The 27,771-nt window shown below is 38.3% G+C and overlaps 1 protein-coding gene across 1 annotated transcript; it reads right to left on the bottom strand.

Moving 5' to 3' along the window:
* Positions 1 to 17,230: 17,230 nt before the first annotated feature.
* Positions 17,231 to 18,247, bottom strand: LOC128638930 (galactoside alpha-(1,2)-fucosyltransferase 2-like). The gene has a single exon (XM_053691058.1). It carries the CDS (start codon positions 18,245 to 18,247, stop codon positions 17,300 to 17,302), a length of 948 nt encoding a protein of 315 aa, XP_053547033.1. The 3' UTR covers positions 17,231 to 17,299.
* Between the last annotated feature and the right edge of the window lie 9,524 nt (positions 18,248 to 27,771).

Raw genomic sequence — 27,771 nt, 5'->3', positions numbered from 1 at the left:
TTAAACATTTAATAAAGAAGATTCCTTTTATCACATTGGTGCTGTGGACAGTTTTGTTTGTTTGACATTGTGGAGCTGGAGGTCGCCAGCTTGACCAATTTGCACCAAAGCCTAGGAAGGCATTGCCCTGTGCCGGTCTCATCTCACAGTGCTGTACCTATATGAGCGACTGGGGACACGAGCAGAAGGGTTAAAGATTAAGGACATTTGAATACGAATAAAACTCTTAAAGATAGAAAAGCAACAAAAGACAGATGGTAATAAAGTATTCATGTACACTGAAATGGAAGCAGAACGTATAACCACTTTAACCAGAGGATCTAGAGACTTTTTGAAAACCATACCCATCCAAGACCATGAGAAAAAATTTGAAAATCTAAAAAGCAAGAATGTAGCTTGGGATCTACATATCACAACGTTATCTGAATATCACAGGGTTAAAAGGATTCCGAGAGGCCTACGGATGAACACCCGCCCCACATTATTACGTGAGAATGAAGAATACTGTGATAAATTTGAGGCTATTTTGAACAAATGCAGTTATGATTTAATAACCCTGACCGTTGAATATCTCCTTAAAGATGTGGAACGACAAGAAAAAGATATAGAAACCTGCAGAAATGAATTGGCAAAAACGCTAACAGCTGAAGCTTTGGATGAATTCCTGAAAAAAACAGATGAAAAAATATCTGACCTGAAAAAGCAGATTCAGGAACGGAAGCGGTTAAAGTTCGTCCGTGATGAAGACGACTATATGAAAGGCAGAGTTTACAAGTGGAGGTCGGGGTACTTCGAGTCACAGAGGGGATTCCCCACTACGTCACAGAGACGCCAAGGGCGGTATACCAATCAGCAGCAGAGACGTAAGGAAGGGGGCGGAGCTACATCAGATACGTCATCCGGGTCATCATCACCTTTTTTATCCAGCAGCGAAGACGGAGCCACAGAGGTGGGAGGAAACACCGGCGGAGAGCAGTCCAAGCGGATGAAGACGAGGGGACCAGGCAATCGGAAGCCCCGCAAACAGTAATTAACATTTCCAAAACCAAATTGGAGAGCAGTGAGTACGAACTTTTAGAAAAAGGGTTATCCTTTTGCCCCTATAAAGACCTGGACTTCTTTGAGCTAAACAAAGATTTGTTTAGATTTTTCAGAAGTATAAAATTGAAATTGTTTTTTGGTAATAAACATATTGGCATAAATGACAACATGTTAAGTAAATCTGACAAATGCTGTGCTATCACCCCAAAAAGGTATAATCTATACAAAAAGAGTACATTTACACCTCAGGTACATAACAGCAGTCTAGACACATTCATGAAATTGGTTATGTCTGACATTAAAGAATTAAAAACAAAAGTAACCAAGGATAGAAAAAGGAAAAACTTGAATTTATCTAAGGTTGAACGAGAGGCCATTAAAACTATTAAACAAAAAGATAATGAAATCATAATCAAAAGAGCGGACAAGGGCGGAGCCACCATAGTCCTAGATAAAGAGTATTACATAAATGAGATTCTGACACAGTTACAAGATACTGACACCTATCAGAAATTAGACACCAACCCTATTTTTAAGATCCAGAAAGAAATTAAACGTATTATAACCAATGCCACTAGAGCAGGTATCATTGATAAAACAATGGGAGAATATTTATATAGAGAACATCCAAGAACCCCCATTTTTTATACTGTACCTAAAGTACATAAAAATATGCAAAGTCCTCCGGGGCGTCCCATAGTCTCCAATGTTGAATCTGTATTCTCTAATATTGCTTTTTTTTTATAAATTGCTGCAACCGTATGTAGAAAAAATGTCCTCATACATTAAGAATACAAGTGATTTTATCAGTAAATTATCCACATTAGAATTAGACTGCTCTAAATGCATAATTTACACACTAGATGTAAAGAGTTTATACACCTCAATAAAGCATGAGAGTGGCATCGGTATAATAAGACAAATGTTAATAACATCAGGGGAATATAATTTGCAACAAATTGATTTTTTTGAAGAATTACTGAGAGTGGTGTTATTTTACAATTATTTTATTTTCAGGGACTCTTGGTATATACAAAAGAAGGGAACGGCCATGGGGTCTAATGCTGCCCCATCATATGCCAACCTCTACATGAATTTTTTTGAAGAAAAATTTGTCTATAGTAACCAGCTCTTTCAGAAGTATGGGGCCACCTGGTGGAAATTCATAGATGACATCTTTGGCATATGGTGGGGCAGCAGGGACTCCCTGGTCTGCTTTGTTGATGAGATCAATCATGAGGTAACAGGCCTAGAGTTCACTTTAAATTTAAGTGAAGAAAGGATGGTGTTTATAGACACTGAAGTATACAAAAAGGGTACTGAATTGAAAGTTGATATACATCGCAAAGAAACAGATCGCAATAATCTTTTAAGGTATGATAGTTTTCATAACAATAGGTTAAAGGACTCATTACCTAGGAGTCAACTTATTAGGGTGGACAGAATTGTCAGTGAGCAAGAAATCAAAAAAATTAGGTTTAAGGAAATGGGCAAAAAGTTTCTAGATAGAGGGTATCCTGCAGTGCTTATTAATCAAGAGACAAAATGTACATAGAGTAAGGGATAGAGATAAAGCAAGACAAGCTAAAGATGATAAATTAATCTTCATATCCCAACACAATGAGCACAGTAATAAGATATCTAAGATTATAAGAAGGCACTGGCATATCATCCAGGATTGTAATAAAGAAATAAAAGCATTGCAGAACAAACCCATTATGGCCCACAAGCGAGTTAAAAATCTTGGAGACTTTCTAGTAAAATCTGACTTAGGATCTAAACGACCAAATAAAGAAAGGTACATCACTGAGAGGAATGTTGGTTGTTATCCATGTTTAGGGTGTGGCAATTGTAATTCTGTTATCAAAGGCAAGGAATTTGTACACCCTATGAATGGTCATAAATTTAAGTTGAAAACACATTATACATGCGAATCCACATATGTGGTATATATAATTAAATGCCCATGTGCCCGTATCTATGTAGGTGAAACGACCCAAAGCATGAGAAATAGACTCAATCAACATAAGTAAAATATTAGAAAGAAAGACGATAAGGCTCCAGTAGCTTGCCACTTTGTGTAATTTGGCCATCAGATTAGCCAACTACGTTGGCAAATCATAGATCAAGTGGGAGTGCTCAGAGGAGGAGGTGACAGAGAAATGTTTCTGAAACAAAGAGAGGCATTTTGGATCCACAGGTTGGATTCTATGTACCCTAAGGGGTTAAATAGAGAATGGGATCTGTCGGTCTTCCTCTGAGAAAACTCACGTTTAAATCCTCTTCTGACAATATGATGTTAAAAATCTTCTTATTTTATGTCTGAGTTCCCTTCTACTTATACTCGTGATTGTTCTATCATGAGTTTATTCCTAAGGTTTAGGGTTATAAATCAATTAATAGTTTATGCAGGATAATTTTTATATCTCGTTTTCTGTAGTATTAAAATAAAGAGTTTATACATTGTAAAAAATTACAGTGTTTTGCTTAAAGGATGTAAATTAAAAGAGTTGCAAAATCGAGATGTAATTATATTTCTGTAAGTGTACATCTGCTTTTTACCTGTGTTTTGTAATTTACCTGTTCTTTGTGTAAATATATTGTTTTTATTTGTGTCTCTATCTATGGATGGCAGAATCTACATACTTAAATCACAATTGTATCGATATGTATAAATAAGAGATGAAAAGGTTAATCCAAGCACAAGGTGTGTTACTTTGGATCCTGAATGTGATTGGTTGACACTGCCTTTAAATTAAGAGACAGGTGCATTACTGTGTATGCATGATTAAGAGACTGCGGTCTCGAAACGTTGCATACCTGTCTTGTATGCTTTTAAACATTTAATAAAGAAGATTCCTTTTATCACATTGGTGCTGTGGACAGTTTTGTTTGTTTGACATTGTGGAGCTGGAGGTCGCCAGCTTGACCAATTTGCACCAAAGCCTAGGAAGGCATTGCCCTGTGCCGGTCTCATCTCACAGTTTTGTTCAGCAAGGGCATTATATGTCCACAATAGACTTACAGGATGCATATCTTCAGATTCAGATTCATCCAGATCATTATCAGTTTCTGAGATTATCTTTTCTAGACAAGCATTACCAATTTGACACTCTTCCTTTTGGCCTAGCGACAGCTCCAAGAATCTTTTCAAAGGTTCTCGGTGCCCTACTCTCTGTAATCTGAGAACGGGGTATTGCAGTGTTTCCTTATTTGGACGATATCTTGGTACTAGCTCAGTCTTTACATTCTGCAGAATCTCACAATAATCAACTAGTGTTGTTTTTTCAAAGACATGGTTGGAGGATCAATTTACCAAAAAGTTCCTTGATTCCTCAGACAAGGGTCACCTTTTTAGGTTTTCAGATAGATTCAGTGTCCATGACTCTGTCTCTAACAGGCAAGAGATAATTAAAATTGGTTTCAACTTGTCTGAACCTTCAGTCTCAATCATTCCCTTCAGCAGCTATGTGCATGGAAGTTTTAGGTCTCATGACTGCAGCATCGGACGCAATCCCCTTTTTCTCTTTTTCATATGAGACCTCTCATCATATAGTTCTAGGGGCTTCTTTGGTTTGTCCAACCTGGACTGTGATCACAACAGATGCGAGTCTTTCAGGTTGGGGAGCTGTTTCGGGATCTCTGACAGCACAAGGAGTTTGGAAATCTCAAGTGGCGAGATTACCAATCAATATTTTGAAACTCTGTGCAATTTTCAGGGCTCTTCAGGTTTGGCCTCTGTTGAAGAGAGAACCATTCATTTGCTTTTAGACAGACAATATCACAGCTGTGGCATATGTCAAACATCAGGGTGGGACTCACAGTCCCCTAGCTATGAAAGAAGTATCTTGAATACTTTCCTGGGCAGAATCCAGCTCTTGTCTAATTTCTGCGGTACATATCCCAGGTGTAGACAATTGGGAAGCGGATTATCTCAGCCATCAGACTTTACATCCGGGGGAGTGATCCTTCCATCCAGATGTGTTTTCTCAGATTGTTCAGATGTGGGGTCTTCCAGAAATAGATCTGATGGCTTCTCATATAAACAAGAAACTTCCAAGGTACTTGTCCAGGTCCAGGGATTTTCAGGCGGAAGCAGTGGATGCGTTTACACTTCCTTGGTGTTACCAACCTGCTTATATTTTCCCGCCTTTAGTTCTTCTTCCAAGAGTAATCTCCAAAATCATCAGCAACAGTCATTTGTATTCCTGGTAGCTCCAGCATGGCCTCACAGGTTTTGGTATGCGGATCTTGTTCGGATGTCCAGTTGCCAACCTTGGCCTCTTCCATTAAGGCCGGACCTTCTGTCTCAAGGTCCGTTTTTCCATCAGGATCTCAAATCATTAAATTTTAAGGTATGGAAATTGAACGCCTAGTGCTTAGTCATAGAGGTTTCTCTGACTCAGTGATTAATACTTTGTTACAGGCTCGTGAATCTGTTTCTAGAAAGATTTATTATCGAATTTGGAAGACGTATATTTCATGGTGTTCTTCTCATAAATTCTCTTGGCATTCTTTCAGAATTCCTAGAATTTTACAGTTTCTTCAGGATGGTTTGGATAAGGGTTTGTCTGCAAGTTCATTAAAGGGACAAATCTCTGCTCTTTCTATCTTATTTCACAGAAAAATTGCTAAACTTCCTGATATTCACTATTTTGTACAGGCTTTGGTTCATATCAAGCCTGTCCTTAAATCAATCTCTCCTCCTTGGAGTCTTAATTTGGCTTTACAGGCTCCTCCATTTGAGCCTATGCATTATTTGGACATTAAACTACTTTCTTGGAAAGTGTTGTTCCTTTTGGCCATCTCTTCTGCTAGAAGAGTTTCTGAATTATTTGCTCTTTCTTGTGAATCTCCTTTTCTGATTTTTCATCAGGATAAGGCGGTTTTCCTGACTTCATTTAAATTCTTACCAAAGGTTGTGAATTCTAACACTCTAAGATAGAGGAGAGACACTCTAAGGGAGGTGTGCAGATATTGAAGAGCCAAGGACAGCAAATATAGGTGAGAGTCAGGCCCCATTCTTGAATAAGGTCTATTTGTTATCTTTTCTGGTTCTAGGAAAGGTCAGAAGGCTTCTGCCGTTTCCTTGGCTTCGTGGTTAAAGCTTTTGATTCATCAAGCTTATTTAGAGTCGGGTCAAGCCCCGCCTCAGAGAATTACAGCTCAGTCTACTAGATCAGTTTCCACTTTGTGGGCTTTTAAGAATGAAGCTTCAGTTGATCAGATTTGCAAAGCAGCAACCTGGTCTTCTTTGCACACATTTACTAAATTCTACCGTTTTGATGTATTCGCTTCTTTGGAAGCAGTTTTTGGTAGAAAAGTTCTTCAGGCAGCTGTTTCAGTTTGATTCTTCTGCTTATGTTTTAAGTTTTTTTCTTTTCATTTCATGAGAATTAACTTATATTTTGGGTTGTGGATTATTTTTTTCAGCGAAAAATTTCTTTGTTTTTTTTTTTAAATTTAACTGTTTTTATTAAGTTTTTTGAAACAAAAGTACAAAAAGAAAATACAGTAGTACATATGGTTTACAGCAGTAAAAAGAAACAATACAAAGCTGCAGAGGTGACACGAGATCATGATAAATAATTATATATGTGGATTTTTGGTCATAACGAAGAGAGATGCGTAGTATTCTTCAAGCAAAAAATTACGGCTATACAAGGCAATGAGCTATCTCCCCAAATTCTGGGGGGCAACATTTGGTTATTCACTTAGGGAAAATAATACAATGACATTGGACCTAGGTTATTGCTTCCTTTGTTCCCATATGTATGAAATATCGTCAATAAAATCTTGTTTGCCTAAGAATGTGTAATGTTTTTTTTTCTAATGATAAAATAGTATCTACTTCTCTCTGCCATATGGAGAGAGTGGGGAGTTGCGTGGACTTCCAGAACCTGGGTATAAGGAGTTTGGCACAGTTGAGCATGCACTTAAATAGTTGTCTGCGATAAATGCAGGATATGGGGGGGGTGTTGTGTAAGAAGACTACACTAGGAGAGAGTGTGATATTAAGACCCAATGTATTATTAATACTTCTGGTGATATCTTTCCAATACATGTGTGGGAGGGGACAATCCCACCAGATATGGGAGAGGGTTCCTGTTCCACCGCAGTGCCTCCAACACAGAGAGGAGGAATTTGGGTAGATGCTATGAAGGCGATGCGGGGTTAAGTACCATCAGTGATTTGCAACCTTTTTTTTGCCGTGGCACACTTTTTTACATTAAAAAATCCTGTGGCACACCACCATCGCAAAATTTTACAAAATCACACATTGTAACCTAATACAGAATATATATACAATATATATATATATATATATATATATATATATATATATATATATATATATATATATATATAAATATATACATACACTGTACTGTGCTGTCATGCCATGCCTCCTACAAACTATACATGACATATTGACATTCTTTTACAAACAATCATAATGATTGTCTGTGAATGAATGTCAATGTCATGGTTGTAAATGATGCCTGATGAGCCTGTCACATACCTCCCAATATTTCAAAATTTGAAAGAGGGACACCCCCGCACTGTTGTCAGTCTGCTGCGGCACACCTGAGGATCTCTCACGGCACACTAGTGTGCCACGGCACACTGGTTGAAAAACACTGATCTAGATAATAGCTTGTAGTTCATTTCTGCAAACATTAATGAGGGGGAGGATTTTTTAGTTTCTAGAAAAATGTGGGTCCATTGTGTTTCGTTTAGGGTGAGATTAAGCTCTCTCTCCCATTTAGCTATGTATGAGGGTTTCTTGGCTGGGTATGAACCTCTAAGCAGTTTATATATGATAGAGATGTGGGATCTCGCCATTTCTGAAGTTGTGCAAAGTGTTTAGAAAGGTTTTAGGGGCCTGGTAAAATCATTAGTGTGAGGGCTATTTGTTATGGCATGCCTTAGTTGTAGGTAGGGGAACCAGAGATGGAAAGGGGGGGCCTAGTAGCTGGGAGAGTTCATGCTGCAGACAAATCTGGCCTTTCTTAAGCGCCAAGTGTGCAGGGACATTAGAGGGTGAGTTAGCGATGACCAGGGTCTGCAAGGAGTGTGGTTGTAATAGAAGAGGATTGTTGAGGAGTGTAGTTAGAGGTGAGGGTATAGTCGAGACAGGGTTGTCTGAGGCTAGGGTTTTATCCCATACTTTCAGAGTAGCAGAAACATAATAATTTGTGTGGGCTTCGGGAGGTCTATGCATAAGTCACCAAGATTATTTCCACCAATTAATGAGGATTCTAATTGTACCCAGGGCTTCTGGTGGTGCGAATGTCTCCACGCCAGAATTCAGGCTAAATGAGCTGCCCTATAGTATGCAGTGAGATTTGGGGCGCCAAGACCTCCGTACTCTCTATCAAGATATAACGTATTTTTAGTCACTCTGCTGCGTTTCTGAGCCCATATAAAAGAATCAAACAGTTTTTGCTGTTGTATTAGGTATGAGGAAGGAATGTCTAGGGGGAGGACCTGAAATAGATATAGAAATTTGGGGAGAAGATTCATTTTGAGTGCATTAACCCGACCCATCCAAGAGAGATAGCCTTGCTTGTGCCACATCACAAGGGAGGTTTGGGATTCCTTTTGGAGAGGGATATAATTCAGGTCCGACTGAGAGGGGGTAATGTCTATACCCAAATATCGTATCTTATTTGTGATCTGAAAGGGGGTGTGAGACACAATGAACCTGGTATCTTCCTCTGATAGATTAAGGGGCATTAGTTTAGACTTTTCCATGTTAATCGAGAAGTTTGAAACCTCCCTATAGCTATCCAGTTCAAGGAGCAATGCAGGTAATGAAGTGGGCGGGGAACGGATCGAAAATATAATATCGTCCGCATAGAGGAGACATTTTTGTTGTGATTGCCCAAAAGTCATACCTTCGATGCGATCATTTTCCCTAATCTTGGCAGCCAACACTTCCACTGCCAAGGCGAACAGTAACGGAGATAGGGGACACCCCTGCCTCATACCATTACTAATTGAGATTTTTCGAGATTAATGTGTTATTAACACTTATGCTAGCGGTTGGGCCCTGATAGAGAGCCTGAACATGAGAGATCAGTGTTTTTGAGAATCCGATTTTCGACAGTGTGGCCCAGAGAAAGTCCCAGTCCACCCTGTCGAAAGCTTTCTCTGCATCTGTAGAGAGTAAGATAACTGGAGTCTTGGTGATGTTGGCAGTGTATATAGTTTGGAGAACTCGGATAGTGTTATCTTTTGCCTCACGCCCATTGATAAAACCTACTTGGTCAGTGTGAATGAGCGAGAGGAGGATGGTGTTTATTCTAATGGCTAACAATTTGGCATACAGCTTGACATCAGTGTTAATTAAAGAAATGGGACAGTAATTAGGGACCTGTTTCATATATTTGCCTGGCTTTGGAATAACGGTAATTGTAGCTTCCAATAAAGATTGGGATAGGTGGCAGTCTTGATCTAGTGAGTTGTACATTGTCAAGAGGTGGGGACTCAAGTGAGCCTTAAACAAATGATAAAATTTGGGAATAAACTGGGCCAGGGGATTTACCCTGAGGGAGAATTTTGATGGCTAAGAGGATTTCCTGTAGAGTTAAGTGTGAGTCTAGGGCCTCTTTGTCTTCTGCAGTTAGGGTAAGAAGTTGGATTTGTGAAAGATAGTTGGTAATCTTGGTACGTTTGGAGTCGGTTTGTGAGGTTGGGAGGTTATATAAGTAGGAGTAGTAATTTGCGAATTGATTGACTATTTCGGTGTTTTTTTGAGAATGAGGCTCCCCTTTTTGAGGGATCTGGCCAATAATCTCCCAGTTTTATTGCTTTCAATATAGAATTTAGATTTGGAAGTGCACGTAGGTGGGCATTTCTAATTAAGTGCTGATAGAGAGCTTCCCTATCTTGTTGTGACTGCAAAAGAAGCTGAGGGGAGAGGGGATTTTGTTTTAGTGCTTTTTCGCTATTTTTAAAGTTATTCACTAAGGATACATATTGTGCTGCCCTTTGTTTGCGAATTTTGTGTGTGTGGTTAAGGATCACTCCTCTGATATAGCACTTGTAGGCCTCCCAATTATTAGTTGCGGAGGTAGAAGAAGGGTCATTGAAGTTGAAATATTCAATTGTTTTTTCTATTATGTCAGTAGTTATAAGCGGGTCTGAGAGTATGTGTTCGTTAAGTCTCCAGTGTTGTTGGTAGTGAGGTCTAGAGGACCACGTGAAGGTGGAACAAGTCATACTATGATCGGACCAAGAGGTGTGATGGAGCCTAGAGGGGCAGTTAAAGTATTTTGGTCACAAAGCATGTAATCTAAGCAGGAATAAGAAAGTTGCGGGTGGGAGAAAAATGTAAAGTCCTTCGTGGAGGGATGCATAATTCTCCAAGTATCAAAAAAAGGAATCGTTCTGAGAGCTACCCAATTAGCCCTAATCTGGTTATATCGCATGTAAGATTTACCTGTAGATGTATCTAAAGCTGGATTTATTGGAAAGTTTAAGTCACCCCCCATAATTATTGGGCCTTTGGAGATATCTACTAATTTATTGGTCACTGAGTGAAAGAAGGAGGGGGAAGAACGATTTGGGGCATATATATTGCCCAAGGTTAGGGGTCTACCATAGTATAGTCCTACAAGTATTAATATCCTTCCTTCCTGGTTCTGGTATTTATGTAAGAGAACAAAGGTAGAGCCCCTCCTGAAAGAGATACGTTATGTTTAGACGGTGCTTAGTTCAGGAAATGTTGGTCATAATATAGACGTGATACAGTAGGTTCGTTATTTTTTTAAATGTGTCTCCTGAACCATTATTATGTCTATGTTTTTCTTATAAAAATCATGAAATGCAATGGAGCGTTTCTGCGGGGATAACAAACCCTTGAGTCGATTTTAAAGTGGCTTACTGCTGGATGTTGTGCCATGTATTCTTGAATGAGAGAGTAGTTACTAGGTGTTTTTTGAATGTTTGAGAAAGGAGGTGTCACCTCTGCTTTGTGGATGTACTCTGTATGAAGAGCTAACTGGTCCGAAATCGGAAATACAAACAAACACTAAACTTTAAGAGGAAAGAAGGGATAGGAAGGAGAGTTGGTGGGGAGTGGGGGGAAAGGAGAGAGGGAGGGGAAAAAACCTGACGGAGATTAATCCGGCAGGAAGAGATGAGAATATTGTGTAGAAAAAAAATAGAACAAAAGAGGGGGGGAAGTACGGCTCGACGGAGCCCTCCCCAACTAACGTGTATACTTGTTTAATAAAGGGCATTGTAACATTATTAAAACACATATGTTCTGTTGGGGGAATATAAAATAACCCATCTTGATTCATTACGTATAAAAGTTTAGCAGTCCGGACTTCTGTGTCCCGGAAGTGGGAAAAACATAACAGTACTAGCTATAATTATCCAAAATTCTTAGACCACCAAGGAATCACTGCCTGGGTATAAATGTGAAAAACAACACAATGTGGATTATCTTAACTCAATATACATTTCAACAGCAATAACAAAAAGTGAATAACCTAAAAAGGAGAAAAGAAAGATTAAACGTATAAATATTACAAAAAATTACGGCTACTCGCAGTTTTCGGGTTGGTCATATTGATCAGGGTAATTAGGTTGTAGAGTCTATGAGCTAGTTTGAACTGCAATGTCTTTATATTGCAATATAATAGACCACGCAGTCTATTATTTGACTCTCAGACCTTACCAATATTACTGCCCGGGGTCAACTAGAGAAAGAAATAAATGAGGACAAGGGATCTAAGTAATATAATGTGGGGTACCATAGCTCAGAGTATGCTACAATGACAACAATAAAAGCGGACAACCTGGGGGGGCGGGTCCTAACTACTGCCGAGACCAGACGCATCTCTCAGAAGCTCTAGGCCTCATGCTATCAATATACTAATTATATACTTTCCAGTCACTAAACAAAGATCTCTTACTGTGAAACTGAAGATAAGTAACGAAGCTGAACGCATCTATTCTGGTTTTGGGAGAACCACAGCTACGCAACTGCTATATTGGATGTTTACACATACCCGGTGAAGGCCTTTTTCTAGCAGCATATCCACCCCCCGTCTGCTGGGTGAAGCAGAACCGCTATAACAGAAATAAGAGGGGGTATAACTGTTAATCAACATGGATGACACTCTACGCAACGAACTTTAGGTGCTTTTAAGTGCCTTAGCCTTTCAAATGGACGATAACCATGCACAACTGATACACACACTTAAAGCTAACTCTTCTACTCTACCGCCTAAAGAATTACAAATGGCGGCCGTGCCTGAACCCGAAAAGCGACTTGCCGATCTGCAACCTCCATATAGTATACTTATGCCCAAATCGGATGGCCCACATGAGTTACCTGACACAGATCCTCCGGAGTCCGGTGCTCTGCATCTGTGCAGAGTTGAGTTGTTCGCTGCATCCGTTAGTGGCATCCCGAGGAAGCAGTCATTCACAGGGGCAGAGGCTGAGATGAAACTGTCAAGTAAAGTACGACTGACCTGTGATCCTGTTATATTTGGGGACATAGGCTTTTCTGCAGGACTCACTCTAGCAGGTATGGCAGTGTCGCTATTATCCTATACTTACCGGGCATCAGTAAGCCAAGAGGACCAGCTGGGTACAGGAGAGCATGTGCGATTGCTTCCATCTAACATATCTACCATAACAGGCCTCCGTAGGGGAATCGGATGAACTTATGCGATATGATGCAGCCCTGATGCCGGTTTGGTTAATTTACAGAGAATCTCCCCGCCAAACTGGAAAATAGCATTGAGGGTTCAGTTTAGAAAGAATTCACCAAGACTTATATGCCACTATCTGCCTTTACCCTTAAACCTATATCTGAGCGCTAACGCATGCTCCAGGCTCTTTAATATTCGTTTGTTTTTGTTTTTTTTCTCTCTCCCAGGTTATCTATGCACAAGTTGTATTTCACATAGTTGTGTTTGTACGTTGATATATTATAGCTCACCACTAATCTAAGGGCTGAAACTGGGTAAAATACTTAGATTCGCACAGACCCCCAATTCTACCAGAATCCTGTCATACAGAACCGTTTTTTTTTCTTTTTGTCTCTTCCTTTTTCACATCACTAGCGCTACAGTAAATGCAATACGTTTTATGCCTTTCACCTAAAAGAATGTTTTGGTCTCAATGCATTTTTCTTGCTATAATAAGGAACCAGGTCTAGGCTGTCAATTGTTTATGCTGCATACCTTTCAATGTTCTTAACAATGCTTATATTCTATGTATTAGTTATGCTTGCATTACTCTCAAACTAACCATTAGCTAGGTACTTATATATATCGTAACCTAACTTATCTGGAAGGATAATTTATGTATGTATTTTATGTTATGTTGTATGCATATGGAACTCTTTTAGGCACTTAAACATGTGTAGATGTTCATGATGTGATTACTATCTCCCAGTATAAATTATATGTACAAAGCTATTAGCATATTTAGCATTCTGGTCACATAGCATATAGGCTGTCTGTGAACTCATATAGTACTATTCCTTGAAGACTCCACTCACTTCTTTTAACAACTCAAATTTATAGCCTAATTCCATTAAATACTCTGGGTCTTTGTCCCTTTAGTTATTAGTAGATACCACCTTCCTATATTTCATACCTAGCATGTAGTTTAAACAGCTAAAGGTTTAATTTTTGACCACTAAATATCCCACACTACACAACCCCCTACTATCTTATATACCTCCATATTTGTTCATGCTAAAATGTCAGGACCACTAGACGCTACCTTTCTCAAGCCATATTATCCTAATAACTTACTAACCTTTTCATACTAAGCTCCCGCCATTGCTGATCAGTATTCATTCATAATATCCTTAAGATCTGGCACTAACATACACAGCGTAGTTCAACAACTCACGTTTTAAGCGGTGCTTACCCGCTGATTGTTGTTGACTAGTCTGTGATACCCTCCCTTCCTTTTTAAATACTCATGTATCTATACTCCTTTGAAGCTAACAATGAGCTGCCTAGCTAGCTACTGGCTATATATTAGTATTCTAGAATATTTGGCCTAAATCCTTAGCCTCTAATTAGTCAGTTTCATATGATATCATATTGTACAAAAAAAAAAAAAAAAAAGAGGATTCCATCTAGCTGTCACTGCAATGCCTTATTCTGATATGGTACTGTTAATTTAATGCGTTGATGAAACATCTTGCACTACCATTGTATATTTGCTCTGTGACTTTCTACATAGTCTTATTGTAACTTTTAAGATATGTCTATCTGTTTTTGTTATAATTCGCTTAAATCCTCAAAAAATTTATATATAAAAAAAAAAAGCGGACAACCTGAAGAAAGAAAAAAAGGAGGTCAAAACTTATTAACATAAGAAAAACCTTGAATGCTTATTGGTTTCAGGTTGGTCATACTGACCAAGAGATTCTGTCCCAAAGTCAATAAGCCAACTTGCGCAGTCTCTTTGTATGAGAGTCAATTTTCAATGCAAGTTGTGTAACTTGTGGGGTGAAGGCCCCCTATCTATCATACTCACAGAGTCCTGAGAGGGCAGTTCACCATGTTAGGAATTGTCTAGGAGGCTATTTGGATCAGGGCTTTGTCTCTTTCTGGCTTGCTTGCTGGCTATCTCAGACCATAGTCTTCTCTGTGGTTTTGCAGGCTGCAATGTGGCTTTTGACGGTGGGGGATCCGGTGCCTCAGGGAGCTGGATATCAAGTTGCTTGCAGATATCGGGTATATCCGCAGGTATATGGCATTCATAGCGCCGCCATCTTTAATGACTTGTAAAGACACAGGAAAACCCCATCTGTGGGGTATCTTTAGTAAGCGTAGGTAGTTAGTGAAGAAAGCAAAGTCTCTCCTAAGTAACAGTGTTCTTGTTGAGAGGTCCTGGTATATTTGAATTTTAGCACCTAAGAAAGAGAAGGATAGTTGAGCTCTGGCTAGTTGAAATATCTTTTCGCTTTGGGCACAGAGCACGATGGGCTCTTTCAAGGGGGATCTCCTGAATGACCATTTGATTAGCAATAGCCAAAGCTTGAAACAGGTTTTGCAGGTGCTCGTGTATATCTTCTCTGCCCACGGATTCAGGTATACCCCTAAATCAGAGATTGTTGCGACGCGTTCTGTTTTCTATGTCATCCAACTTATTCTCAAGTTCTGTGATTGTGGCTCGCTGTGTATCTATGGAGTGGGACATATCAGACATTTCTATGGTCAGCTCCTCTCTGTCCTCTTCCAGGGCTTCCACTCTGTGACCTAGGTCGTTTATATCTTTTTTCAGGTCCGCACATTCGGATTTAATGCAGGACTTTACTTGATTTATAAGGGCTTCAATAGCCTTCAAGGTTACAGGTGCGTCTGCATTTTGTCCCTGTAAAGTAGATAGAGTAGCGGACGTTTGAGAGGCATCTAAGTTATCTGACAGGGAATCATCATCACTACCACCTTGAGAGGTTTCAGGTTTCTTCAAGCATTCTGCGCTTTTAAAATAGGTGTTGACCGTAGGAGTAGTAGTGCCAGGCTTCAGGTCTTTGTCTTGTTTAGCGTTCCTCCGAAGTGGCATTATGAGGCCTGGAGATCAGTGGGCTCTAACTGAGACGTCTGACAAAGATATGGTTTACTATAGTGTACAGTCTGCAGAATGGAAGTGACCCACCTCCTTTATTATCTCCCTTTCCCTTTTCCTTCACTCTTTGTTTGCACTCGTTATTATAGGGGAGTAGGTATAGCTGTCGAGGACAGGTTAGAGTGTAAGCCTCATGCAGTTATATTGAGGATTTCAAATGCTATAATCACATAGTAAGTTCGGTTTTGGTGGCCATTGCAAAATATGAAACAAAGCTGCTTAAGAAGGAGTAGTCCCAGCAGCATTTATGAGGAGAAAAAAGTGTGCACCCAAAGCACTATTCAACACAAAACTGCACTGTTATATGCTATACTAAAATCATTACATGAGGTGTTAAAGGACAGGAATTGCTTGGGGCTGCATTTGAGGGAAAAATAAAGTTTTTGTCACCTTCTCACCTCTATGATGGCGTTTCAAGGCAGAGGTGCATCACACATTCGGCTCTATCATGTCCAGCAGATTCCAGGCTGTTACCCGGTTTTGTCAGGAGTTGTTGGAGTGTGCTCCAAATGGATCCTATGTGCTTCACAGCTCTATGGAGAGAGGCTGACGTTCCTCGCAGTGCAAGGTTATAACTACAGAGGCGTCTGGATTGCGGCATACTCCGCCGATCACATTGGGGCCAAAAAGTGCCTTATTGCTCACAGGCACAGTGAATGCAAGGTCTGTTAGCGGTCCGGGGCACTTCCCCTTTTAAATTCAATTGCCCAATCTGCATTATCCAACCCTGGGAGAGGGATCAGCCGTTGCCGGTTCCAGAGCTCTAGTGTGGTGCGGCCATTTAGTGCGCCTGCAGGCTCCACCCCCGGCTGTTTTTATTTTTTATCCCTCCCTCTCTAGTGACGCTTGTGTGGAGTTCCACATCTTCGGTATTGCTATCCCATACGTCACTAGCTCATGGACTCTTGCCAATTACATGAAAGAAAACATAATTTATGTAAGAACTTACCTGATAAATTAATTTATTTCATTGCTTGGTGCTGCATTTATGTTTGGTATCTTATGACTAATACATTGCTTTTATTTTATCAAATCACTCCCTTGCGGTCCAATTTTTTTTTTTTTGTTTTTCATTTTATAATTAATCAGTGATACCTGGTTTTCTGCTCATTCTATGCATCCCTGGGTGCCTCCAGTTAGAAGTATATGAGACAAATATGTTGGGAGTTGGCAGGTTTCGGCAGATTATTTGTTAGTGCCTAAAGCAGAACAAAAACTAAATAAAGCACTGCAGAAGTATTGTTTTAAATAATATTTCTCTAAGTATTTTCTGCATTAGTTTTTAATTGTCAGTTGCATTAAAACTATTGCATTGAATTATTTTATAACATAAATAGTGTCAATAACAGTAGTTGTATTGCCAAGAAAGTCCTGTCTGGTTGCATTCTCCATCCATGTATTTTTATCGTTTATGAAAAGTTGTTTGTCTTTTTTTATTATTTTATATACTGTTAAAACATAAAAAAGAACAAAAAGTGTAATGTTTTTTATATATTCAGAAAGCACATCCCTTCTAATTATTAATACCCCTTTACTCACTCTCCTCTTGCTGGAACTTGAGCCAATATTAAAGTTAAAACTATTTTATTCATGGATTTATATGCAATCAATAAACTTCATAAGGCATAGTCACTGTTTAGTTTGATTTATCTTTGTTCAGAAGTGGAGAAAGGTCAGCAGGGATGCCAATCCATTCTGGAAGAAATGCCGCTTCATACTTGAAAACTCGGAGAAAAGCAGATTCCGGTAAAGTGAAGTTTGTAAGGTAAATGGTCTCCCCTCCCGCCAAATAGCCAGCCCAAAACCCAAATGTGCCAATAGTCATGATAGTGTGGTTACAATGTGCTAGAAAGGCAAAGTCTCTACCAGGTGAGCCTTCTTTACCATCTCCAGAAAAATAAACATCCCCTGCTGAATTATCAATATTTTCCTTGCACCAATCCATGCCATTACTGGTAACCACAAACAATGGTTTTTTGTATTTTTCCCTAAAGTAGTCCATGGCTTTTTGTAAATATACCTTGTCCGCTATAACACCTTTCCATGCGTCAGGCATAACATGAACATAATCTCCTCTGCGGACATGCACCCCTACAAATGTTACGTCTTCCTGGTTTCCCCTTATTTTAGCTAGGTATTCATTAGCTTCTTCTTTAATAAAGTCATGAAATGTAAATTCCTCTAGAATCTCTGCCCGTATGTGGTGATAGAATGTCCATGAACATGGGTAGCCATGAAATTTAACAAAATCTCCCTTAATATTATTATAATCTGGAGACATCCAATCATGTAGTCCCATGATTTTCCATTTGATTCGATCAGCAACCTCCTGGTGAATCACTGGCATCTTTAGTTTAAATATTTTGGACAGCTGCTTATGCATATTTGGTAAGACATAGGCTTGGTGGCCATTCAGCTTTGCAAGAGCATAGAGTGTTGAATACTGCCCCATAAGATTACCCAACCGTCCAATAGGATTGACAGTCCACATACCTGTAAGGTTTGTATTTGGGACTGTTGGCATCATATCTTTATTAATACAGTTATTGACTAAATCTTCTTCCTTTCTGATTTTGGTGACCATCAAATGATTTTTCATAAAATAGTTAATTAAATAGATCTTCATGAGAAAGAGAATTATTGTGCAAATAACGATGAACCAAGCCAAACACCTCCTCATTTCTCCAAGTAGTGCCTTCTTTGCTTCTAAATAAAAGAAAAAAGACTTAGTTTCAAAATGTTACATTTTTCACAGATGCATTAAAAAATATTAGATTCTGTCATTATGAATTAAATATGTAGATTAAATGTTTAGTTTAAAAATCTGTTGAAATATTTGAGGCTATGTTTTATAATTGGAGTTATTCATGTGTAAAACTACGCTCCATAGAAAAATCCATAGAATAAGTGGAGTTAATTTTATTTGTTACTATGGTTTTGATGAGTTGCCTACACGATGGCATATAAAAAGTTAAATTAATTCCACTTTACTTTATTGCAGGGGTCTCAGTTTCAGGTAATGGTGACTATAATAGATGATTAGATCCATCCATGCTGATTCTCTTACCTTGAGTTACCTATAAAAGTTAGACTGAACACCAAAGAAATAAGATTGGATCTGGTTATTGAGCAAGGTACCAAAATCTTAATATAGTTAGGAAGTTTGTAACTTTTGGTATAGCTATTTATGCTTTTAAATTTAGACATTGATGGAGAAACTGAAGTTTGGTAAAAAGAGACAGTGAGCTAGATTACAAGGGAGCGCAAAAAATGTAGCTCTATTGTGCATTAACATTGCTCAAAAGCAATCAGTAGCGCTTATATTTTTTGAGCTCATATTCAAGTCATATTTTTTTGCTCAAGCGACAGTCCAGGGCACTCTAACGTCTGCACGTTGCATATCGCTGGTTCGTTAAATTCCTCACATATTACACTTCTTTGGAAACATGCAGAAAAATTAATCGAAAGTTAAATGTCTTTTTTTTTCTTTCACTGTTTATGTTTATCCTCACAAAAGCATTTTATGCTAGTGCTTTTTTACTGGGAGAATGATAGGGATCCCATGGTATTTGCTGCCCAAGATACAAAACCACAGTTGCATAATTTTACTTATGGGAAAATAACGGTAGTGATCCTTATCAACATCCAATTAAAACATCTATACTATAATTGCGTTTGTAATGTCCGTCGGCAGTTGCACACGCATCCTCAATGGAATGATGGCAGCGTGAGGACAAAATAATTCACCTGGATACAGCAAAACTGCATCCAGGTGAATTCTGAAAATGACAGGGTGGTGTCAGTGGATTCTTTCACCACCCTGCCATTTTCGCAACCCACCGGAATGCAGCGAAGGCAAACGGAGCATTACAAAAGCATCACCTAATCGCCCACATTAAAGTATTTTTTTTTTAAAAACTAACTGCCCGCATCAAGTATTAAAAAAAAAACACCGCCCGCACAAAATATAACAAAAGAAAATCCTACACAAAGTATTAACTCCTAAACCGCAAAACCCCCACATCGCAATAAACCTATTTACCCTATTAACCCCTAAACCGCAAAACCCCCACATCGCAATAAGCCTATTTACCCCTAAACCACAAAGCCCCCACATCGCAATAAACATATTTACCCTATTAACCCCTAAACCGCAAAACCCCTACATTGCAATAAACCTATTTACCCTATTAACCCCTAAACGGCAAAACCCCCATATCACAATAAACCTATTTACCCTATTAACCCCTAAACCGCAAAACCCCTACATCGCATTAAACCTATTTAACCTATAACCCCTAAACCACAAAACCCCTACATCGCAATAAACCTATTTACCCTATTAACCCCTAAACCACAAAAATCCAAATCGCAATAAACCTATTAACCCCTAAACCGCAAAACCCCTACATCGCAATAAACCTATTTACCCTATTAACCCCTAAACCCCTACATCGCAATAAACCTACTTAACTTTTTAACCCTTTAAACCACCAAAACCCACAACACAAATAATTATTTAAATAACTAAGTACAATACACTAACCTAACAACCCCTAACCTAACACCCCATTAAATAAACCCAAATTACCTAAACTAATATATTCTAAAGTTACAAAAAATAAAAATAAAAAACTTTACAAAAAATAAAAAAGGCTAACATTACAGAAAATAAAAAATCAAATTACCAAATTTAACAAAATTAAACCTAATCCCTATGAAAATAAAAACACCCCCTACTCTAAGAATAAACTACCAGTAGCCCTTAAAAGGGCTTTTTGCAGGGCATTGCCCCAAGATAATCAGCTCTTTTTCAAGAAAATACACAAAGCCCCCCCTAACAGTAAACCCCCCACCCACCAAACCCCCCCAAATAAAATAACCTAACACTAAAAAACCTAAACTACCCATTGCCCTTAAAAGGGCATTTGTTTGGGCATTGCCCTTAAAAGGGCATTTAGCTTTTTTTCTGCCCATCCCTAATCTAAATAAAACAAATCCCCCCAAAAATCCCTTAAAAAATCCTACGTCTAACCCCCAGGTTGGTACTCACGGTTCCTAAAGTCCGGCAGAGAAGGTCTTGTTCCAGGCGGTGAAGTCTTCTTCCAAGTGCAACCTCTTCTTCTTCCAGGAACATCCTGCGCGGAGTGGAGCTGAAGACCGGCGACTCTGGAACTGAAGACCGGCGACCGCAGAGCCATGGAGCGTGGAGGATCCTCTTCGTACGATCTCCGCCGTACTCTGAATAGTGAATTCAAGGTAAGTGATTAAAGATGGCATCCCTTGAATTCCTATTGGCTGATTTGATTTTTCCAATTCAAATCAGCCAATAGGATGAAAGCTACTCAAATCCTATTGGCTGTTAAAATTAGCCAATAGGATGAGAGCAAGTGAAATTTTATTGGCTATTCAAATCAGCCAATAGAATTTCACTTGCTCTCATGCTATTGGCTAATTTAAACAGCCAATAGGATTTGAGTAGCTTCCATCCTATTGGCTGATTTGTATTGGAAGAATAAAATCAGCCAATAGGAATTCAAGGGACGCCATCTTTAATTGCGTACCTTGAATTCACTATTCAGTGTACGGCGGAGATCGTACAAAGAGGATCCTCCACGCTCCATGGCTCTGCGGTCACCGGTCTTCAGCTCCGCGGTCTTCAGTCTTCAGCACCACTCCGCGCAGTATGTTCCTGGAAGAAGAAGAGGTTGCGTTTGGAAGAAGACTTCACTGCCTGAAACAGGACCTTCTCCGCTGGACTTCAGGAACCGTGAGTACCATCCTATGGGTTAGACTTAGGATTTTTTAATGTTTTTTTGGGGGGGGATTTGTTTTATTTAGATTAGGGATAGGCAGAAAAAGAGTGAAATGCCCAAACAAATGCCATTTTCAGGGCAATGGGTAGTTTAGGTTGTTTAGTGTTAGATTATTTTATTTGGGAGGGGGTTACTATTAGGTGGGGCTTTGTGTATTTTCTTGAAAAAGAGCTGATTATCTTGGGGCAATGCCCTGCAAAAAGTCCTTTTAAGGGCTACTGGTAGATTATTCTTAGAGTAGGGGGTGTTTTTATTTTTGGGGGGTCTTTTATATTTTCATAGGGATTAGGTTTAATTTTGTTAAATTTGGTCATTTGATTTTTTTATTTTCTGTAATGTTACCTTTTTTAAAAAAAAAAATTGTAAACTTATTTATTTATTTTTTGAGAATAAAGAGAATAAACTTTGTATTTATTTAGGACAGTAGTTTGTCTAATTTGAGTGTAGCTATATCTGTAGTTTATTATATAGAAAATATTTTTGATATATTTAAGATAGTAGTCCATTAAAATTATAGTAGTGTTACACCTGTAGCTTAAATTTTTATATAAAAGAAGAGTTACAAAATACGTTGTTTCTACATCTGTAGTTTAAAAAATAATTAGACTGCCCTATGGGCAGGCTTATCGACTAGTATTTTATAATGGGAAAATAACATTTTGCATTAAAGGATATTTCTTGAATTCTAATATTTACAGAGTACATGCAAGCACAGAAACAGAGGGAGGCAAATCAGCATGATTCAGATAGAGCATTCACTTGTATCTTCAAATTTCCTTTGTTCTCTTAGTATGCCTTGTTAAAAAAGAATACACACATATCCTACACTAGTGGGAGCTAGCCGCTGATTGGTGCCTGCACACATTTGTCTCTGTTGATTGGCTAACTAGATGTGTTCAGCTGGCTGCTGGTAGAGCAATGCTGTTCCTTCAGCAAAGGAAATAAAGATAAACATTTATAATAGAAGTAAATTGGAAAGTTGTTTAAAATTGTTTGTTCTATCCAAATCATGAAAGAAAATTTTGGGGTTTCCTGTCCCAGGATTGAGACAATTGCCTAAGTTCTCAACCTAAACAAAACAAAGAATTTGAGCTATATGTTTGTTCAACCATAATTTACCTCTCACGTTTAGTACACCCACACTTATTATATATCATTTTTTAGATGACAAATAGGGCTTCCATTTGATATCAAATATTTCTATATGAACTCTAATTTAATATGAATAAAATCTAAGTAAGTGTGAGACATTAAGAAAATGTTATGTTTTCCAAGCATGCACACACATTTTTTATTGAGAATATCATAATCCCATGTACAGGTTTCCTGGGATTTCAGGTTGTATCAGGCCCATATATGGGGACTGCCCATTTACATGGAAATTTGACACATTCATTTTCTGCCTATGTAGTCTTGAGACAGTATGGCAGCCCAGGAATGAAAGTTACTCCCATAATGGCATACCATTTGCAAATGTAGAAACCCAATATTTTCCATAAAGGGTATGTCCGATCTTTTTTGTAGCCTCTTAGGGCCCAATAATGTTTTATTCCCTGATGTAATGATCTTGCTAGGGGGCGTATACTGCATTTGCGTACGGGGAGGAGATGCATACATTACAAAAAACACAATGAAATTTGTATTTAAAACATCTAACAAAACAAATAATTGAACTATTTGTAACAAAATTCTCCACCATAAATCGCATTTGATCAAAAACGTAAAAATTGTATGTAGATTACACAGAAATCAATGGTATTAAATATGCACAGTGTAAATCTTAATATAGCAATCTGCTACCAATATTGTTGTAATACATTGTGTAATGTACATACCCTCTGTTTTTAACTATTGGTTTTAATAAAAATACATTGTATCATTTGGAAGCCTGAGCTTTATTGGAATGTTCCTGAGACTTGATACACCTTGGCCTCTACATCCTATTTAAGGATCAGTTTGCTGGGACACTGTTGAGATCGCAGCCTGCATCATTTAGCACATTTAGTGCTGCTCCCTCTGTGAGTATAGCTACAATACAAGATTCTCTGTTGTCAACTATGATCTCAGTATTACACTAGGAGGAGCCCTCTTGTTTGTGATTACGTTCCACAGATTCCTGGTTTTCTTTCTCTGTTTTTGGAGAGGAGCTGCCGACACCTCATACGTTGGACCACAGTGTCTGGGATATCCTTGATCATCATAGAAGAGCCAAATTGGACATTATTTTTTGAACTGTACAGTGGACTCAGATAAGATATTATGCAACTTTTCTATATGCTCTATGATTAACACCTTTTATTTTATTATTTTTTGTATATACATGCATATATAGATTTATATCAATATTATATATTCATATTATTAGTTTGCTGGATATTTTTGAGAGCCCCCTAGAGTTGGACATGCCAGTGTCATCAACAGGTTTGTTTTTATTAAATCTTAATTTAATAGAAAACACATGCATACGAAAATAAAATGCTATACACAGAAGGCAGCATAATGTGATTTTTATTGGTCACATGATTTAATTTTTAAAAAGCTCTCACTGCTAATTGTCCCTTTCTAGCAAGCTCCATTAATTTCAATAGAAGACATCTCGCCACTCACAGGGACTGCCCCTTTATTACGATAATTTCACCAGGGCAGCCCCTGTGAGGGCCAGCAAGAAAAAACATGTCTGACCTGGCGAAGTTTAGATCAACCTTGCCAAATTAATTGGTCATATTTTATTTTATTCACACAAACACTGCTTTTTTGTACAGCACATATGAATTATAGACTTCTATCTGTCTTAAAGGGACATGAAACCCCAAACTTTCTTGATTTAGGTAGAACATACAATTTTAAACAATTTTTCAGTTTACTTTTATTGTCAAATGTGTTTAATTCTCTCGGTATCATTTGTTGAAGGAGTAGCAATGTACTACTGGTTTCTAAATGAACACATGGGTGAGCCAATGACAACAGGCGTATATATACGCAGCCACCAATCAGCAGCTAGAACCTAGGTTCTTTGCTTCTCCTGAGCTTAACTAGATAAACCTTTCAGCACAGGATAACAAGAGAAGGAAGCAAATTAAATAATAGAAGTACATTGGAAAGTTGTTTAAAATTGTATACTCTGTCTAAACCATACATGTCTATTTATGACTTTACTGTCCCTTTAAGTATATGGCTTATATGTTGTACCAAACTTTGGTCTTACACTGAACCAGTTATTGTTGTATGCACTGATCAGCTAAATTTACTCCCCCCCCATATGTTTGCTGTACTGAGCAATGCACTTTGGTTTTTGGATTTGTGCACTGTACTTTCTTCATGCATTGTGGACAGCATGTACACATCTTTTTTGTCAGTGTACTGAAGGGCCAGCACTTCATCATGTGATGTTGTGCCTCTACTGTTGTTGTTGTATGTCAGCTTCTGGGGGAAACCTATGCGATTTCTGTGCTCTGTGTTACAGGCTAGGGGTTAAAAATAAAATATTTTTTTAAATACAAATATGTGCTGATATAGTAGTTGTCCAGCCATTGATGGTAGCCATTGATCAGCAAGGGTAGGAGGAGATTTGTGCCAATAGAATCTAGGCAACGAGGTGGATCAAGATGGATATTTTTCCCTTCATAATTGAGAAATGCCCAGGTATAACCTGTAGTAAATTCGCACAATTTAAAAAATTTGATTCCATAGCATGAACGCCAAGATGGAATATATTACTTAAAAAGCAATCTTCCCTTAAATTTCATGAGGGATTCATCTACACAGATGTTCTGGTCAGGGGTATAATTTTCAGACAGGGGTCGTATGTTGTATAGCATGTTATGCAAGGTGTCATTTCTAGGGAGGCACTGGGCATTATCATTAAAATGCAGAAATCACAGCAGCTATTCATATCTATCCCTCTTCATAAACCCTAGGAAAAGAGAGGTAGCCAGGATGAGTGCTGGTGCCAGTAGAAACATATGATGAAAACATTTTAATTTCTGTTAGGTCGATGGGGTGCCAGGTGTTTTGTTTTCTTTAACATGGTGAAAATTTGGATTTGCCGACGGATACTAGCTGGCATATACATTTTTTTGAGTAGCTATGTTCTCAAACAATGTTGTCAGTGGGAAACAGGTTAAAATAATTTATTGGCTCACAAACTGACATGCTGGTTGTGACGCAAGGATTTGCTTTAAAAAGGGAGTATTTCAGGGGAAGTTAAGTTTGGGGGTACCCAATTTTCATATGAAATTGTTGCAAGTCTCACTTAGGGGCTGTATATCTGATGCTGTTAGAGTGTCACTATCAGATAAAGCAAAGGTGTCACTTTCTGAATCCCGCACAAGAATGGCTTAATCCTCTTCTGCAGTATAATATAATGCCATAAGCAAAAGGGGAATCTTTATTTATTTTTTACTCCTACCTAACACTACCTTTCTCAACCCCACCAATTCCCACTTCTACCCCACAATTCCCACTCCCCCCCCCCCCCCCCCCCAACAAAATTAATCCTAAACATTACCCAAAACAATCAAAAGCTCTACAGGAAAGTAACTAGTTATGTTTGTAAAGTTTGGGGCACTGGTAGAGGCACAAAACACTGGCTGCATTATGATTCAATGAATAATGGAAAGCCTCTTAAAAGCCAGCAAGTCAGTATCAGCAAAATATGACCCCTCAACATGATGTGGAAGCTTACTAGTAGACTTCAGAAGATGGTAAAATTGACCAGATGACTTAAAGGGACACTGAACCCAATTTTTTTCTTTTGTGATTCAGATAGAGCATGCAATTTTAAGCAACTTTCTAATTTACTCCTATTATCCATTTTTCTTTGTTCTCTTGCTATCTTTATTTGAAAAATAAGGCATTTAAGCTTTTTTTTCTTGGTTCAGAACTATGGACAGCACTTTTTTATTGGTGGATGAATTTATTCACCAATCAGTAAGGACAACCCAGATTGTTTACCAAAAATGGGCCGGCATCTAAACTTACATTTCAAATAAAGATACCAAGAGAATAAAGAAAACTTGCTAATAGGAGTAAATTAGAAAGTTGCTTAAAATGTCATCCTCTATCTGAATCACGAAAGAAAAAATTTGGGTTCAGTGTCCCTTTAAAGGAACCCAGTTTGGTTCAAAGGAATGTGGATATTCTTCAGTAGATAACAAATTTTGCGGCCTTGTGTGTTTAGTAGGGGAACTGGCCCTTGTAGACTCAGGGAGTGATATTAATTTAGTTTCTGAGAGTCTAGTCAAACCTATAGAATTACTACCTGGAAAAAAGGTGGGAGTGCTTTGTGTTCATGTTTTTACAGTAGAGTATGCTATATTGCTATTATTGAAATAACACACCTTAGAAGGTCTATAAAATTGAGGCTGTCAAAGTTCATAGGTTTCCCTATTCACTGGTGTTGAGATACAATTATCCAGGTTTTAGAAATCTAATAAAAATTAATTTACCCCAGTTAAACAACCAGAAGTGAAACTGTATTGCGTGTATTCCCTTTTACTCACTTGAATATATTTTCTAAAGGTGGTAAAACATGGAGTCAAAGCAAGAAAGGAGGGCAGATAAGTACAGTGTACAAACCATTTATGTGAAGCATTAATGAGGCTGAGAATGAGGTAGATGTCATACCAGGCTCAAGTGCTGATGCCACATCCATAGTGGAGTGATGTTTAAAAGCATCTGGACAATCTTGGCACCAAACACGTTACAGACTTAACTTTACCAAATGCATTTACAAATGATGTAGAAGGTAATAGAATTGGGGTTGAAGGAAAGTCTAAAATATATATCCCCATTTCATTCTGAGAGATGACCTATTATATAGAGTAGTCAAGAGGAAGGGCAAGAAATTGAACAACTTTCAGTAACCCACCCTTTTAGGAAACCAGTCGGTTAGCCCATGCCCATTTTTTGAGGGACATTTGGGAACAGAGAAAACCAAAGACAGAATAGTAAGAAGATTTTTTGGCCAAGGATTTATGAAGAGGTAAAAAGATTCTTTACTGCATGCCAATATTGTCAATTAACAGCCCCAAATCCTCATTTTCAGACCCTCTAATACTACTACCCATAATCTATACACCTTTTGAACGAATTTCCATGGACTTGGTGTGACAAGATCAGATAGTTGTTATCAGTTTAACTGTACTTTGTAATGTATTTTTGATGTGTTTTGTGACACTTTTGTTTCATGAAACAGTAAACTAGAGCTCTGAGGTTGTGCTATCCTGATGTGATCTTGTAATTCGAGCGGTAAACCCGATGAGCACAAACATCCGCAATAAACCCTTTTTCA

The sequence above is a fragment of the Bombina bombina genome, chromosome 8 (genome assembly GCF_027579735.1).
Source record: "Bombina bombina isolate aBomBom1 chromosome 8, aBomBom1.pri, whole genome shotgun sequence".
NCBI classification, from domain to species: Eukaryota; Metazoa; Chordata; class Amphibia; order Anura; family Bombinatoridae; genus Bombina; species Bombina bombina.
This window is presented reverse-complemented; position numbering and strand designations above follow the sequence as displayed.

What these genes read in the sequence shown, in the direction of transcription:
- LOC128638930 (XM_053691058.1), bottom strand. Translation starts at nt 18,247, where the DNA reads ATGGTCACCAAAATCAGAAAGGAAGAAGATTTAGTCAATAACTGTATT.